The sequence below is a fragment of the Syngnathoides biaculeatus genome, chromosome 12 (assembly GCF_019802595.1).
Source record: "Syngnathoides biaculeatus isolate LvHL_M chromosome 12, ASM1980259v1, whole genome shotgun sequence".
Lineage (NCBI taxonomy): Eukaryota > Metazoa > Chordata > Actinopteri > Syngnathiformes > Syngnathidae > Syngnathoides > Syngnathoides biaculeatus.
In genome coordinates, this window is record NC_084651.1 from 15631540 (window position 1) to 15649375 (window position 17836).

General features: G+C 41.9%; 1 protein-coding gene across 2 annotated transcripts in view; it reads left to right on the plus strand.

The window, feature by feature from the left end:
• Positions 1-17836, plus strand: part of itga9 (integrin, alpha 9) — a 58265-nt gene that overhangs the window by 39714 nt on the left and 715 nt on the right. The window contains exons 19-28 of one of the 2 annotated variants that reach the window (XR_009797432.1): positions 1761-1847; positions 3868-3947; positions 4374-4457; positions 4825-4933; positions 5024-5131; positions 6435-6560; positions 6661-6780; positions 6872-6967; positions 10264-10383; positions 11689-13892. Coding sequence is in view for 1 of the 2 variants with exons in the window: in XM_061837029.1 (XP_061693013.1) it covers positions 1761-1847; positions 3868-3947; positions 4374-4457; positions 4825-4933; positions 5024-5131; positions 6435-6560; positions 6661-6780; positions 6872-6967; positions 10264-10383; positions 11689-11787 (1029 nt within the window). In the remaining variant the exon portion in view is untranslated. Of the gene's footprint in view, positions 1-1760; positions 1848-3867; positions 3948-4373; positions 4458-4824; positions 4934-5023; positions 5132-6434; positions 6561-6660; positions 6781-6871; positions 6968-10263; positions 10384-11688; positions 14460-17836 lie in introns of those variants that run through there. The other variant, XM_061837029.1, reaches the window with a different exon arrangement.

A 17836-nucleotide genomic window follows, 5' to 3' on the forward strand; every position in this document is an offset into this window, starting at 1 on the left:
TAAGTACAGCTAAGTAATGTAAGCCAAGTTATGAGCGCATTTGCACATGTAAGCAACCGTTTTATTATGCTTAATTTTACTTCTTTCAAAAAGATTTCCATTTTTTTCTTCAAATGAGTTGTACAGGTTATGTCTTTGTTTTTCCTTTCGACTTGTCCCGTTAGGGGTCGCCACAGCGTGTCATCTCAGATGACCGCTCATATTTGTTTGGCACTGTTTTTATGCAAACGCCATTCCCGATGTAACTCCTCTGCATCCATTCTATCTGGGGAGAGAGCTGGAGCCTATCCCAGCTAACTTTTTTTGGGTGAAGGCTGACTAACCCCAAACTGGTTGCCAGCCAGTTGCAGGGCAGATGTCAACACCATCACTGAGGGGGAATCGATCCCACGCTGCCTGCACCAAAGTCAGGCGTGTGTACCACTACACCGTCAGTGACCTGGGTTATGTGACACATTAAAGGTAAAAAAAAAGTAGTGAAAATATATACTATACGGTATATGGCTTTTGTTTTTTGGAGTTACAAGAGTGTCACCACAAAGTGAACACAATCATTTGTTCAAAAATAAAGTTAAATTGAGTTTGAAATACATCGGAAAAATTCAGTGCAATAAATTCAATGAATCTTAACCTTATTAATTGGTGTTCGTCTAAGTTTTATATGGTGTAAATACTTATTTTTTAAACTTGTGTAAAAAATATATATATTACCACTTCAATACATGTTGCGAATGGAGCCGGATTGTATGACTTGACTTGTTACTTGCTTCAACCAAGTAATGACATGATTTGCCTTACTTAAAATATTGTAGTCACTCGATATTGACTTGCTTGATTTTTATTTTTTATTTTTCCCTCCAGTGACTTGGCACTTGCTTAAAACTTGCTTGGAACTTGAGACTTCCTTGTGACTTGCTTCCACCTCTGCTAGTTGGTGCATATTACATGGAAACATATTATTACAATGGGCAGCATGATATCTTAGTGGTTCTTATGTCCTCTACATAGTTGTGGGGGGGTTGAATCTTGATTCAGGCCTTCCTGTTTGAAGTTTGAATAATAATATGTGCCCTGCGATTGACTGGGAACCAGTCCAGGCTGCATCCTGTCTCTTGCCCTAAGTCAGCCCTAATGAGGACAGCAGTTATAGAAAATTGACAGATTCAAACATTAATTCACACCTCATACTGACAATAATAGTAGTAATAATAACAGTAACTACACCTAGGATTTATATAATCTGTTATTTAGAGGAATAGACCCATTTAATTACTCATAGATCGTAAGCAAAAACTACAGACATCCCATTCCTAACTGCACAAAGCAAGGTCCATAAAGATAATTTCATAAAAGCATGCTTGGCAGAGTTTGGTGTGGAAGAACTTGACCTCAATCCATCAAACCACCTCGAGATGAATGCCAACAAAGCTTGTGAGCGGGCCATCTCTCAGGTCTGACCACACAAATGTTCTTCCAAATGAATGGACAAAAATCACTTCTTACACTCATAATTTGTAAAGTCTTGAGGTATCCTTTCATTTTCACTTTCTGTGGGTGCAAAGAGCAGGTCTCCCAACACTTTTGTCATCATAGTGTACACGTGCTGCCACAGGCAAACTTCACCTGTCATCAGAAGTGATTGTTCTTTTGACTAACGTCTTGTCTTTGCCGTGGCTTCCTTTTTACAATTCCCATGTCACCTACTCAGTCTCCAGTCCGTCTGGCTCGCCTCCTTACTCCATCTATCTCTCCTTTTGCAGGAAGAGAAGGGTATTTCCTGTGAACTTGTTGACTTGGACTTCCTCCGATGCAGTGTGGGATTTCCCTTCATGAGAGCACAGACTAAGGTAACGCTAAGCAAGGCTTTGATGATGTTCTTAGTGTCAGTTAGAGGTGGGGAGAGTAGCCAAATATCGTACTCAAGTAAGAGTACTGTTATTTTAAAATAATATGAGTTGAGTAAAAGTAAAAACCACTCATCTGAATATTTACTTAAAGAAATCCAGTGCTTTGCATGAACAATGTATCTAATAGGTCATGTAATGTATACTCTATTTTGACAATGTGATGTTAAATTCTCTCTCATTTAATAGTGTTTTGAGAAGATTTTTATCAACAATTACGAATTTTCACGGGTGCTGCCATTTTGGCGATTCACATGATCTACGTGGGCGTATGTGACGTGTACCGTGCCGTTCCAAACGCTGGATTACATGGGACACCATTATGCCCAGCGCTGATTTCTCATATTTATCCTCATCTGAAGAAGAAATAGCAGTATCGGTTGATCGGGAAGACAGAGGAATACTTCCATACAGAACGGCGGAGCCGTGAGCTCGCTCGGCCAGCGAGCTCGTCAGACTCCGCGTCATTCCGCCCAAAGAACCATGCGAATATTCAACATTATTTACAGCCAAGCGATGGAGCAAGCTTTTGGCTCCGCCACTCGGCGGAGCACAGCTCACGACGCCACCGCTCAGCGGCATTATTTACAGCCTCAGGTTAAAATCTGTATGGAAGTATTCCTCCGTCTTCCCGATCAATCTAGCGGCCGAGCCGCTCACGGCCATACCACTCACGTCTCTGTGTGGAAGTATTCCTCTGTCTTCCCGATCAACCAAGCGGTTGGAGAGCCGCTCACAGCTGTGCCACTCACGGATGTTTATAGAAGCATTCCTCCGTCTTCCCGATCAACCGATACTGCTATTTCTTCATAAGATGAGGATAAAGACGAGAAACCACCACCGGCATAATAGTGTCCCATGTAATCGAGCGTTTGGAACGGCAGGTAACACGTCACATCCCCGCACGTAGGTCGTGTAACTCGTGAAAATGCCAGCGGCCCTGAAAATGTGTAATTGTCAATTAAAAACCTTCTCATAACACTGTTAATTGAGAGAGGATTTAACATCACATTGTCAAGATAGAGTACATATTACATGACCTATTGGATACATTGTTAATGCAAACCACTGGATTTCCCCATTAAGAGTAAGAAGTACTCAATGATAAAAACTATTCAAGTAAAGATTAACTTGTCACTAACTTTTTTTTAAAAATCAAAGCAGGAACTTCAAATAAAATTAAACAAACAATCTCTAGGAGTTGACACAAACCTGCCACCATTTTGGTTTTTTAACTACCCGAAGACCAACATAAGCATTGAGCTCTACAGAAACATAAGAGTACAGTACTGCTTCAGTACTACATGCGTTATTCACTTAAATGACTTCAAGAAGCTGTTTGCGGCCCAGATTAATGATTGTATGCGCGACACCATACAATAGGGCTTATGTTGCAATATCCACCGACAAAACAACAATGGAAACATCTGCAACATAGCGTGAGGTGTTTTCTCAAGTTAGAAGTGGGTTAAAATATCCAAGTTCGAGCAGTCAAAATTTAAGAGCTGAATGACAAAACTGTTGCTTTTTGGAGTCTGGAAAGTAAACACACTTGCACAGCTGTTTTCCCCCCTAAACGAATCATCTCGATTGGCTCACGAAGACTGTGCGGCCAGTGACTGCCTTCTGTCTTTTGATTGGTCAATTAGAGACAAATGACATTTGTGATCATGTTAGTTGTAATGGGTGTTCTCTCTGGAAGCTCAAGATGTTTAAAAATAGACTCGAACGCTCAATATAAGTTGTGATTGGCATGTGGATCATTGTTGTGGACTAAAAGTATCCATCCTTTACATAAATACTCAAGTAAAAGTTAGAAATATGGTGCATTGAAAGTACTCCAGACAACTACAGTTTGTCAAAACTCCTACTTGAGTAGATGTAATGGAGCAAATATAGTGCGTTACTCTGATGTCATTCATTGTAATGGTCTGCCACTGTATTTTCTGTTTGTCTTCTTCAGTATCATTTTGCAGTCCTTTTTGACACCAGTCAGATCTCTGGAGAAAATGATACATTGCAGTTCTTGGTGCAAGCAAAAAGGTATGTTCTCACCAGACGTTTAATTTAGTACAGTAAGCCTACGGTACACAATCACCCTAATATAAGAGCTGTTTCAAAGTTAAAAATGATCAGTGTTGAGAGGTATCCATTTAACAATATCTTTATTATAATCATTGCACAGTATCATACTGACAATCATTTTGATATAATCCCTTATTTTTTTATATAATCCCTTATTTAGCTACATGAGAGGGTCAAACTAATTAAAAGCACCTCTTACTATGACAGTGATCTTCTAAACCACAGCAAACTACACTTTAGATAAGACTCCACTCCAAACTACACGCACATTCTGTTTGGTTGCAGTGTTGTGATTCTATCTAATGTTGCGGCTTGTGTGCAAAATTATTTAACTGGATGACTCTTTTTTTTTTTTATTTATTTATATATTTTTTTTTGTCGTAGCGCCAATCCAGAGCACAAACTCTCTGACAATGTTGTGGATCTTTCCATCCCGCTTATTCACGAGACTGACACAACAATTACTGGGTAAGAACCATAAAACACATCCACGGTAATACCTTAAAATGGCCATGTGGCTTGACTGCCTGCTTGATGGCTCTCAGGAAATGAGGGAGTGTTGTTGTCACACATCAATATGAAAGGCTTTATCTCAGAATGTTTTATCACCGTGCGAATGGGAGAGAGATGTAAAACAGCTTAAACCCACCAGAACTTTGACATCTGATAAGGCTGCCGTGCCTGCTGTCTGTAACGCGAAGGGAGGTGTCAGAGTGCATCTGGTTCTTATCTTAACAACTACAGTATACAGGGATGCTCATATAGAGCGAATACCGCTATAAATCACACACTTGTAAACAAAAAATGCAAACATTACTTCCCCTGTGTTCTACAGTGTGGTGACACCGAGCTCCTTTGTATATGGAAACTCCATCGACGCCTCACGCTTCGTTCAGCTCGACGACATGGAGTGCAACTTCCAGCCTCTCAATGTCACTTTCCAGGTAGCGCCGGCGCAGTGTACACACACAGTCATCTGTATTTAGTTAGCTTTGTGTGTGTCTTTATACCTTTTCGTCTCTTATCTGTTCCAGGTGATAAATAACGGGCCCAGCCGGCTGCCAGGCTCCACTGTTGATATCAGGATACCCAACCGGCTGGCTGGCAATGGAGCTGATATGTTCCACATTGTTGAGACACAGGTGGATGGCAACAGCGGTTGAATTGCCAGACCAAACCATTGATTGTTTGTTTATTCACCCACAGGCAGCCACATCTTTAGTCTGACTTCTGTCTGACTTCTTCTGGTGCCGCGGCTGGGTGTGAGGCGCACAGTTCAAACTGTTAATGTTGCTCCTGAAGCGAGTCAGTCATTTGGTTTCACACCATTTTGCATTTAGATAAAGGAACACAATATTCCCAGATGGTTTGGATATTTTCTTAACCCTTCCATTGGCCCTTTCATTGAGGCAGCTCATGGGGGAGCTCAAGCTGTTAATTGTATTGACTATGAATGGGTGGGCGAGTGAGTATATCCCACCCTCCTGGAGCCCATCTGGAATCACTTTTAAGGGATCAGACGGCTTTTACGGAATGGAAAAGGGACACCTGTGGCGCAGGCTACTGCCCTATACCATCCCTAGCTTGGGAGTACATATCAAAATGCCTTGAAATAGGTACCTGAAGGACACCAGACAGTTGCTCACTTGTATTTTTTTGCCAAAGATTCTTTAATTTCATCTATTCATTTATTTTGATTACAACATCCACTTTCTTGGCTCCTGCCACATGTTCCTAGTTTTCTGTGCAAAATCCCTCAATCTTGCCCATTTTGACATGCAAATACGGTTTTCCGGGGGTGAGAGAATCTAGCAGGTTTAGGATTGATGAATCATCACAGCAGCGATGGCAGGATGAAGCCAGCGCATGAAAAAGCCATGTAGTAAAAGTAAAGTGTGCAGTCGGGCGAGCTGGATGGCAGCAGAGCACACAGGAAGTTTGAAAAATGGTACATTCAGATATGCCAGGTTTTCAGTATCATCTTCCAATCATTTCTTTAGCCATTTATTTTCCGAATTTAGAAACGATATGAATGTTGGATTGTGTAAAGCCTTGAGTGTCTGTTAAATTTATTATGAAGTCACCTTGAGTTTTCTTGATAGATCGCTGAGTTGTAGATGTATGACCCCTGACAATGGGAGCATTTCACCTCCAGAGCTTCAAGAGTGGGGGAAAAGGGGAATGATTCCCTTGAGGGAGGGCTGAGCTGTAAAGCAGCTACCTCTAAATCACTCCATATGAGAAACCTTATGTTTGGGAAAGCTTCTTAGCTTCCCCGTGGAAAGCCATAACATTCATGGGGTCACATCATTTTAGGGCACAGAAACCTGAAGCAATTTTTGCACCTATATCATCCATTCTGACTTGTTTCTCTATAAAATGACATCCATTTGATGTTCTGATGCTCAATAAGGAAACTTTATCACCATTAATGTCTTTTTTCAGGTGGCTGACAACCGAGGAAACTGCACCCCCCATAGGAACCCGACACCTTGCACCATCCCCCAGGATCGAGAGAGCATCTTCTACACAATAGTTGCCTTTTTCACTAAATCAGGCCGCAAAGTCATGGTAACGTTGCACTGGATTCACATATCCTGACAGTCAAGTTGTTGTTTTTTTCTTCTTTTGTAAGTTCAACACGGATTGCTCCTCTGCTGTCTTTTCTCAGGACTGCGACCGGCCAGGCAGACCATGTATGACAATCTCCTGCAGTCTGGGGCCGCAGCTCAAAGAAGAAGCTTTGAATATAGATCTAAAAATTTTACTCAACACTGAAATTCTGAAGAGGGTAAGAGATTTTTGACCACCTCACGAGACAGTCGCGTGCAAGTTTTTGTGACCTTCACCATAGACTAAATGTAATCTTGGATTTTCTTCAGGATACCTCCTCAGTGGTTCAATTTGTGACACGTGGCCACGTGCAAGTAGACGACAGGACGGTTGAGGTGCCCAAAGGCCTGCCAGAAGACATCTCTGTGAGTACTGTACATATTTTACTACATAACACATCAATCATTAAGATCTTGTACACAGACAGAAATAAAACACTCCAAATGTTACATAGCACCTTTGTAAACTTCAAAAAGGCTCCTAGATGTAAGATTTTCAGTGTATACATGCACAGTAAAATGAGATCCGAAAGATGATTTCTGTCGATTTGAATAACAATAAAAATGACCAGATTTGAATGACGCTGCCAGAGAAGTAGGTTCTTTCTAAAAGGCGAGTCAGGATATTTTTAAGTGTTCAGTTGTACACTGCTGAAATTGTTAAATGAACACCCCTCTGACAATTTTAATCAAAATTGTCATTATTATACAGGCTGTTGTGACAACTCTAATAAGAAGTGTTCACAGTGAGGTTTGTGGATGTTGGGAGATGCATACCTTGAAACTCACCACGGACAAAAATCACTTCATATTTTGAGTCAACTGTTCTGTTATTTAGCAACAAGTCCAGGGTGCACCCAAATAGACTTGTGACCCTAACAAGGATGAGTGCTGTAGAAAATGGATGGCTTTATAGGTGTTATTTTCCAATTAATATCATTCCTATTGTTTGAATTTTTCTCATCAAAATTAAAACTTGAATGCAAGCTGCTTTTTTCCCCATTTCTGCTGATGAAATAGTCCAAATCCGCATTAAAATGTTGTGTGACGGTAATGTGTTGAGCCCTGCGGGTAACAGCTGAGGCCCTTGGGTATGTGGTGGCACTTTTACTGGGCCCATGAAGCTGCAGACAAGGACAGACGCTCCCCCCACTTGCCGACTGACTGAATGGCTCAGAAGATCAGTCATGATGATTAAATTGGGCACCCGGCATCCTCTTGGTAGCATTACATTAGTGATCAAAGAGCAGGCTTTCTGACCCTGAGCTCCAGACATGCTAACCACCCCCATCCACCAGCATCAAGTAGAGAAAAAAAACACATGCTCCAAAGTCTGATTCGTGCTCCCATGTTGCATTACTTGGGGCGGACCAACAAGTTGGATTTCTAATCACTCATTCCGTGTAACCAGGGGGGTCAAAATCATTCCTTTTGAGGGCCAGATTGTAGTTACAGTTTCCCTCCAAGAGCCATCATGACTGTGAATCCAAAAAATCCTTTAATTGCCTCATCATATCCATCAATTTTCTTAGCTGCTCATACTCACAAGAGCCGCGGGAGTCCTGGAGCCTACCCCAGCTATCATCAGGAAGGAGGCAGGGATACAAAGCTGGGCACAGAGAGACAGACAACAGTCGCACTAACAATCACACCTTAGGACAATTTAGAGCCTCCAATGAATGCATGTTCCACACAGGCGGGGCCGGGATTTGAATCCCACGGTCCTCAGAACTGTGAGGCCAATGCTCTAACCAGTTGCTGCACCGTGCTGCCACTTCATCATATTTCCATCCATCCATCCATCCATCCATCCATTTTCTTAGCCGCTTATCCTCACAAGGGTCACAGGGGGTGCTGGAACCTATCTCAGCTGTCAACGGGCAGGAGGCAGGGTACACCGTGAACTGGTTGCCAGCCAATCGCAGGGCACATCAAGAAAAACAACCACACTCACAATCACACCTCGGAGACATTTAGAGTGTCCAATTAATGGTGCAAGTTTTTGGGTTGTGGGAGGAAACAGGACTTCCCAGAGAAAACCCACGCAAGCACGGGGAGATCATGCAAACTCCACAAAGGCAGTTCCAGGATTGAACCCGGGACCTCAGAAGTGTGAGGCCAACGCTTTACCAGCTGTCCACTGTGCCACCCCACATCATATTCACACATAAAATGTATAAAGTCATTTTGGAATAAGAAATCAAGGCTAATGGCTTTTCAACTGTTGTTCATGTTTGGTAATACAAAAATGCTAGCAATATGTCACTGTTATCATTTATGATCTCACAATTTAAAGTTTTAGTACAGATTTTCACAAGAATCATGGAAGTTCACACACATGATTTGCCTTCGCGGGCCACATAAAATCATGTGGCGGGCCAGATCTGGCGCCCTAGTTTTGAGTTTGACGCCTGTGGTGTAAACACATCAGCGTAAATTCATGAGGTATGAATTTAATGTTCAACCTGACATTCCCACAATGAGCAGATTGCATGTTGCAAGAAGAGCAATCGCCAGGATACGCTCAATAGTTGTTGAATTCTACCACTGTGAGTTGGGCCAAGGTGCTAATTTGTGTTCTCTCGCTATCTGAGGCCTCATTTGCCTTTCAAAGACTAGGCAGCTGCCTTTAGTATGACGTTGTGCCTCTCATGTAATTGTGCAAGCGTCCGTTCATGTCATGTAATTTGCATTTGTCCAAGATCGTTTTTGCATCGTTAAATAAATACGTCTCATGAATTTCCATTTGATGGCTACGTAAACGCTGGCTTAGAGCTGTGGTAAAAGATTGCTATTTTTCCACTCAAGCTAATATAGTGTAAATACATTAAAGCAATCAAAGTTATTATGTTTTAGCACAGAAATATCAAATTACTTCATTCTCAAAGCAAAAAATGCTCATATCCTTGTGGTGGAAACAGAAATAATCCTGAGGAAATCCAACAAAAATCCAAGCATTGCTTCATGGTAAATTCTCTACATGTTATAATTGTAGTGAAGAGTTGCAGTTTGTATTTATTGAGGAAAACTGGACAAAAATGGGTGATCCAGGAAGTTAATGTACTGGGAAGCAGCCTAAACCTATGAACTGTAAAGAAAAATTTGTTCTGATATGGGGAGACCCCAAATTTAAAAAGGGAGTGATGATTTACAGATACTCTGACCTAATAAGATGAACGTTTGCAGCCCCGTTCACGCTGATAATATATATGACGTTGCATATTGGAAATCGGTGACCAAAATACACCTTCATTTATCAGATTATTTTAATGCATTAAAGAATCATTTCTAAAATGCTTTTCAGCTCAAGTCCTTAATTAGAAATATTGGTTTTCCCCACGAGCCAAAGTAATAAAAGTGCAGCAGTACTGACGTAATATTGATAATTAAATTAGATTGTGCACATTTTCCCTTGTCTTCAGCTTCACTTTGAGTGCTTTGGTTCAAACTCAACCAAGCATTTGTGATTACTTCCTTTCTCTGTAACACAATGCAATATTTTGAATGGATTTTCAATTATCAACGCTCCGATGTCATATCAATGGTGTTAGGGTTGGGAATTTCCAAGTATTCCAGTGAATGCCCTCCATATGTTTTTTAAATGTTGCATCATTGAGACACTTGACCTTATCCAGTACGTACCGTACCCGTGTCCGTTACAGCTGATCTTCGAGGCGCTGCACAGTCAAGAGCCCAGAGGCTACGTGGTGGGCTGGATCATCGCCATCAGTCTGCTGGTGGGGATCCTCATCTTTTTGCTCATGGCTGTGTTGCTGTGGAAGGTAAAATCTACTCATGACTGTACTTTTTCCTATCTGTGTGTGTTTTGTCGCTGGAGTTGTAACTTCAAGTTAGTGTAAAAAAAAAAAAAAAAAAAAAAAAAAGACGTGAAGTTATGAATGGGTGGCACAGGTGTGGTTCGCATGTATGCCTCATAGGCAGAGGTTTGTGTTTGAATCTCTGCTTGGAGAGGCTTCTCTAGTGGAGTGTGCATGTTTTAGCCGTATTTGTGACCATAATTCCCGGCCTACAGAGCGCATCTGGTTTTAAGCCTCACCCAGTACATTTGTAAAGGAAATACCGTTTGGTACATACATGCGCCACAGCTCTGTAAAACCCACACGTGCCCACATTGACACCCACATTAAAACATAAAAGACAGTACACAGAGAGTTTAACGCTAGCGCCGCCGTGCTAACGCTAACACCGCCGCGGTAATGCTAGCGCCGCGCTAACAGGGTTGGTTTAAAAAAAAAAAAAAAAAAGAAAAAACATACCGGTAAAAATCACTGAGACACAGCAATAACACGCTAGCATAGCACAGACCTGGTAAAAGTAACATCCTTGGCACATACATTCCACCGGTCTTCTTCTTACCTTTTCCGCTCGTGTGCCCCCTTGCAGCCATTAGAAAAAATGCACAAATTAGCCACATCACCACATAAACCGCAGGGTTGAAACCATGTGAAAAAAGTCACGGCTTATAGGCCGTAAATTACGGTACTTTTTTTTTTTCTAACTCTGGGTTTCAGAGGTGTGGCAGTGTGAATGGTTGTTTGTCTCTGTGCCCTGCAATTGACTGCGGATCAGTGCAGTTTTAGGCTCCAGTTTACCCGTGACCTTGAGCAAGGATATTAATGGTCCAGAAAATGCATTTGTAGAATCTCTCTTAAATTATGATATAAAAAGGAGCTGTATAACGAAACTGGATTGAGAAAAAAATAGAATTCATAGGTTCTACTGTAACACAACAGAATATAATTTATTTATACCATCATACTACATTTTTTGTCATAAGCTAAATGAATGGTTTTGAGTTAATATTACTTTATTATAAACTGCTCCCATTGCAAACTACAGTAAAACCACTTAATTAACTGCTAAATGCTACCAAATACTTTTTGATCCACTTGTGACAAAAAGCTTCAAAAGGTCATCACGTGTATTATTATTACTGCATTTTAATGCTCCTCAAACCTTATTATTATTGAAATGTTTTGCTAATGTATTGTGTTCAACAGTACTGTACTGAATATGTACTGAGAAGACTGCAACAGTCCAAAACTAACAATTGCTGTTTTTGACAGATGGGCTTCTTCCGTCGGCGGTACCGCGAGATTATCGAGGCAGAGCGGAACAGGAAGGACAGCGATGATAGTTGGGACTGGATGGAAAAGAACCACTGAGACCAGCGGTCGTGGCGGTGGGGTGGGGTCCCTGTGGAGCCAAAGACATTTCGGAATTGGTTGGGGACGAATACAATGGCACCGGGCTCCTTTATAGCCTTGCCACCCTGGTGGCACCAGGCCCATCAAGCCTTCCATATGTGGAAGAAGAAGAATATTCTCCATATTTTCTGGAGACTTGATATGTTTTGGAGGGTGAGAGGGCCGGGAACATGCGAGGTGACAGCGTGGCCTGCCAGAAGACGAAGAATTATGATAACTTCCAGCTGGCGACACGGAGCTGCCGGTGTAAGGTCCGAATGCGGACACTGGTGGGCAACAAAAACCTCAGGGCTGTGTTTCATAGCAACTTTATTTTTATACACTTTTAAGCCATATTGTGCAAAAAGTGGTCTCGGAGAGGCGTTAGGGCCGTTCTAAACATACTGCGTCTATAGTATGTTTTCCTAAAAGCACTGGTGTCTGATACGCCTGAACGCCTCAACGACAGAGATCCTGCCCAGAACAGATTTGACGTGTTTCGTATTTTGACAGTGGACAATTCTCTCTTTTCATTGATCTTCCTTTTTAAACTAATGTTGTCTTTGAGACGCACGCGCACACACACACACACACACACACACACACACACACACGTTTTTAACACTGTAGCCTCTGCTGCTGTTGTGGAGTTGGCCCACAAGCGCACTGAATGTGCTGGCCGAGGTCATGCTTTCTTATCATCTATATCAGTTGTTTTTCCCAACATTTATCGACCCAAGGCACATATTTTGCAGAATAAAATGTACATCACCACTTGAAAAAGTCACCAAAAAAATCAGACGTGGAGATGAATTCCCTTCTAGTGAAAATGCTTGGAATTGCTCTACCTGTGTCACTGGCATAGATATATGAACAAAGATACGGTATTTGTGGAAAATGCATTTTTTTTCCAGAGCAATTAAGTGAAAATGGATTTTCAATTTTCAACGCAATTGGCTGGCCACCGGTTGAGGGCGTACCCCGTCTCGCACCGAGATAGCTGGGAGAGACGTGACCCTATTGGGGATAAGCGGTACGGAAAATGGACGGATTATTTCTTGCGATCCGATCTGATCTCTCACGGCACACTGGTTGGGAATCACTGATCTATATTGAATATGAATCTTGAGTCAAAAATCCTCCTGCCAGAATCTTCAGATTTGTGGCATTCCTTATAATTGCTTGACTTCTAGTTTGCCTATTCAGGTTGTAATTTTCAACAGAAAAAAAAAATCAGTCTTGCTGACCAACTCGTTCTCCCTTTTCAGTGATGTTTCATATGAAGGACTATTTTTAAAGTGCAATGTGCTCATTCTTCTCAAAATCATTGCTCAATATGTAAATGACTGACCCTGAAAATGAGTACCGTAAATAAACTCACCTGACACAACATTAGGGACACCTGCGCATTCTCATTTCAGCGACTGCGGTGGAACCTCAAAACTGGAGCGCAATGTGTACTGTGATACTCGCTGTTCTACTTTCAAAACAAACAGAATATAAATTAATGCTCTGCATGGTCAAACTTTCATCATCATAAAATCTTGTTTTGAATGGGGATGTTCAATCCCACTTTTTTTCCAGACTGATAACATTGTACATATTACCTCTTGAGTACTTCTGGTACTTTTGATACATAAAACTTCAATTATCACAATGAAAGATTGTGATGACACGCGTTTTTGTTTTTTGATTCCGAGATGCGATGATATGTAGGCGGAACGGTGAATCAGCTGGTAAAGCGTTGGCCTCACAGTTCTGAGGTCCCAGGTTCAATTCAGGCCCTGGTTGTGTGGAATTTGCATGTTCTCCCCGTGCCTGCGTGGGTTTTCTCTGGTTTCCTCCCACATCCCAAAAACATGCAACATTAATTGAACACACTAAATTGCTCATAAGTGTGATTGTGAGTGCGGCTGTTTGTCTCCATGTGCCCTGCGATTGGCTAGCAACCAGTTTAGGGTGTACTCCCCCTCCTGCCTGTTGACACTTGGGATAGGCTCCAGGACTCCCTGCGACCCATGTGAGGGTAAGCGGGAAAGAAAATGGATGGATGGATGATGATCACTGTGTACCACCAACTACTGGTGAGCGGGACTTCCAGTCAATTTCAGAGTTTATTAGATTTTTTTTTTTTTTTTATCTTAAGTATCGGTGGCTGGTATCGGCCTCTTACATGAAGTGCCCAACACATTGAAGTAAGGATAGCGTCAGCCTCATACTGATCGGTAGTAGCCCATCCCCAATTTTAACACGCATTTGAATATTCTTGACTGTCATAAAAGTGTAAGAAGTTAACCACAAATAAATAAACATAAATAAAATAGTAAAACTACTCACCTATTGAAGATTCCTGACAGATGGAACATAGTTGGAGCATGAAGGTGCTGTTCGTAGAACGTGTTGTCACTTTGGCTGTAATAAGCATTGCTAGAATTAATGTTAATCAGTGATTATTGTCTGCTAACTTGTGTATGGAATAAAATTGCACATGCATACTGTAATTCGGGTTAGGGTTTGTGCTCTTTTTCTGGTCTATGGTTATTATTACACTTTTCCTCTTTTACTGTCAGTGGTACCCTGTGTGGGGCCATCATTAAAAAAAAAAGTCAATTAAAAATCAAAACCCTTTCCATATTATTAAAACTCACCAATTTGAAGTGGTTTGAGTTTCCAAACACCATCTTGTGTTGCCTTTTGAGACGTTCAACTTTTAGGGTTCCACTGTACAGTATTATTCTCGCCTAATATTCAGAAAAAGTTGTTTCACGGTGAAGGTGGCACGGTGGGGCAACCGGTTAGATCGTTGGCCTCCCAGTTCCGAGGACGTGGGTTCAAATCAAATCCTAGGCCCCCTTGTGCGGAATGTACACGTCCTCCAAGTGCCTGCGTGGCTTTTCCCCGGGCACTGCGGTTCAGGGTGTTCCCTGCCTGCTGCCCGTTGATAGCTGGGATAGGCTGCAGCAGTCCTACGACCCTCGTGAGGATAAGCGGCTCAGAAAATGGCTGGATGTTCCACACTGATATAAAAAGAGGTGATTCTAATATTAGGGCGCCTTTAGTTAAAGACGAGGAAACCCATCGACAAAGAGCTGTCAGTATGAATTAGTGCAAACTTCAACCATAATTTATACACAGTTCATCTTGTAAAAGTTATGTTCTTTTTTCAGACGGATAAGATTTAATATGGTGTACCTAATGTTGTGTCCTGTGTCATGTCCTAAATTCTCAATATACTTGACTGAATCTGATTTATGTGCGATCTGATCCTCGATTGATGACAGCTGAGCGTATTAAGTGTCACTATGATGTCATCGTCTCTTATTATTTGCTTGTAGTACCGTGAGGCGTAGAGTTGGAAACCCGAGCCGCGTGCATGGGCCTCTGCAGCCAGATGCAAGAGTGTGATTGGACCCCCTCAGCGGGTCTGCAGTGTGAGTCACGCAATAAAAATAGACGCCAATCGGCTACACTCAATCATTGTACAGAAACGAGATTTTCGGGGCTCATTGGAAGATCACATGGTCACGCAATTAACCTAATTGCCTTTCGGAATGTTGTTGGAAAACAAGAGAAAAAAAGGAAGAGAAAAAGTCGACCTTTGTGGCTTCCCATGACCTGGATTACTTTATTTAAAAAAAAAAAAAAAAAAAAACAACTTTCGGTTGTGTTGTGTTGTTTGGACGGGCCACTCTTCTCATGTTATCAATGAATTCCACTGGCATGACTGCATATGTTGCGTACAACATCCCGTCTTCAGTCCACTTTATTGATCATTTAAACCTAAATGCAGATACACACTTGAGGTTTTACTGGGGGGTCAGTTTGAACTGGGATGGAAGAGGAGAGTTTTGGTGGTTTGCCATTCTTCCATCTGCCATCCAGGTGATTTTGGTCGGGTTGGTCTGAATATACTACTGCCACTGAATATTATTGCCATTATAGAGTGTTGTTTTTTTGTAATGGTGTTAAAATTGTATATTTATCGAATGATAAATAATTTTAGAGTGGGGAAAAAAAGCTTGCTGCTGAATGTTGTTTATAATGAAATTCATTGGTGTTTGGCGTCCCCTAACGGTTGTTGTACTCTAAACAAGAAAGTTGGTCACGCTTCCAAAACCACGGAGGACCATTTGCAGTAATTTCCTATTTTCTGAAAAACTACCCGAGGCTCATTTAAAAATTAGGTTGCAAACACTCTCTTTTTTTTAAATTAACAGGAAATATCATCATAAAATCTTTATTGACTGTACAGGCAATTGTTTTGAATGGGAATGTTCAATCGCACTTTTTGTTTCAAACTGATAGCAACCAGTATGAATATTACCTCTTGAGTGCTACCTAATACCGAGTGCCACTGGTACTTTTGATACATAAAATTTCAATTCTTCTTCTTTTCCTTTCCGCTTGTCCTAATTAGGGGTTGCCACAACGTGTCATCTTTTTCCATCTAAGCCTATCTCGTGCATCTTCCTCTCTAACCCCAACTGCCCTCATGTCTTCCCTCACCACATCCATAAACCTTCTCTTTGGTCTTCCTCTCGCTCTTTTGCCTGGCAGCTCCATCCTCAGCACCCTTCTACCAATATACTCACTCTCCCGCCTCCGAACATGTCCAAACCATCGAAGTCTGCGCTCTCGAACCTTATCTCCAAAACATCCAACTTTGGCTGTCCCTCTAATGAGCTCATTTCTAATCTTCTGACCTTCTCTGTTCCTTTCCACAATTATCGTCAAGGCAAATAGTGCATCTGTGGTACTCTAGGCATGAAACCAAACCGTTGTTCGCATATACTTACTTCTGACCTGACTTCATTGTGTAGCTCATCATCTTTATTCCTCTATATTTTCCACAGCTCTGAACCTCGCCTTTGTTCTTAAAAATGGGAACTAGTAAAACTTCAATTCACACTGAAAGATTGTTGTGACCACAGACGTTTCTTTCTCTCTGAGACACGTGATGATTTGCCAATATGTCAAACCGTCGCAGCACTGCCTTGCTCATTTCCCACATCCTGACCTGCCCTGGCTTATCTGTCCTCTCCCATCTTGTCCTCTTGGTGGCTTATTGCATGCCCTTACAGCTCAGTGGAATGATTAACTGCTGTGCTGACCCTGTGCAATTTCTCATGTCATCACGTGACACCTCAAAGTGACACCCAGGAAACGTTGACTCTTTTGTACCACAAACTGAACAAAGCCCAGAACCACACAAAATATCTGACTAAGAGTTTAGGCCCGAAACTTTAGGGCCTCATCTGACAGTCTGATAGATCAGCTCCAGGCGCTGTGCTTCCATTCAGATTTTCTTGAATTATCTGGACAGGATTTTGGGAACGTCAGGCACCATGAGCCAAAACTCTGAGAATCCTGGAAGCCGCAAGGCTTACTAGTAAACTTATAAAAGTGTTTTTAAACCAACAGGCTTGCCGGGATGAGCTTATGACTCAGACTGAGCGCTACCTTCAATGCTGCAGAGGACCTTGACGAACGCGTAATGTCATTCAGCTCGCAAAGCCAGAGATCTTAGAATTCAGATGAAAGCGCTCTCTGGGCTTTTGAGCAAAGCAACTCAAAAGTACGACACTACGCTACACAATATGGTCAGCATTGCTCATTGGACAGGAACACAAACGGAGGGGATCAAATCAAAAGGAGAACGCCAAAGACTTGAACATTCTGCTAGTTTCTATCGTAAAAATGTTAACAATGCCACCCAAAAAAAATGGAAGAGAGCTGCAACTACATGCAAGATCCCCGTGAACGCGTCAACCTGTGCTCCACCAACACCCAACTGTCTTTGATAATGTCTGATATAATCAACCACATTCAACCTGAAAGTGAAGATTCGGTGCTGGTCAGCCAAAGCTTGCTATGTGATGGAGGAGATTAGTAAGCAAGAGAGGATCCACCAGGAGGTCAAGGAGGACTTCAGAGCAGGTCTTCAGGGGGCACGACAACAGCTGGGGGTGTCCAGAATGTCTACCCGACATCCAGTGAAGAGATGGAAAGGTACAAATACTGTAACGCC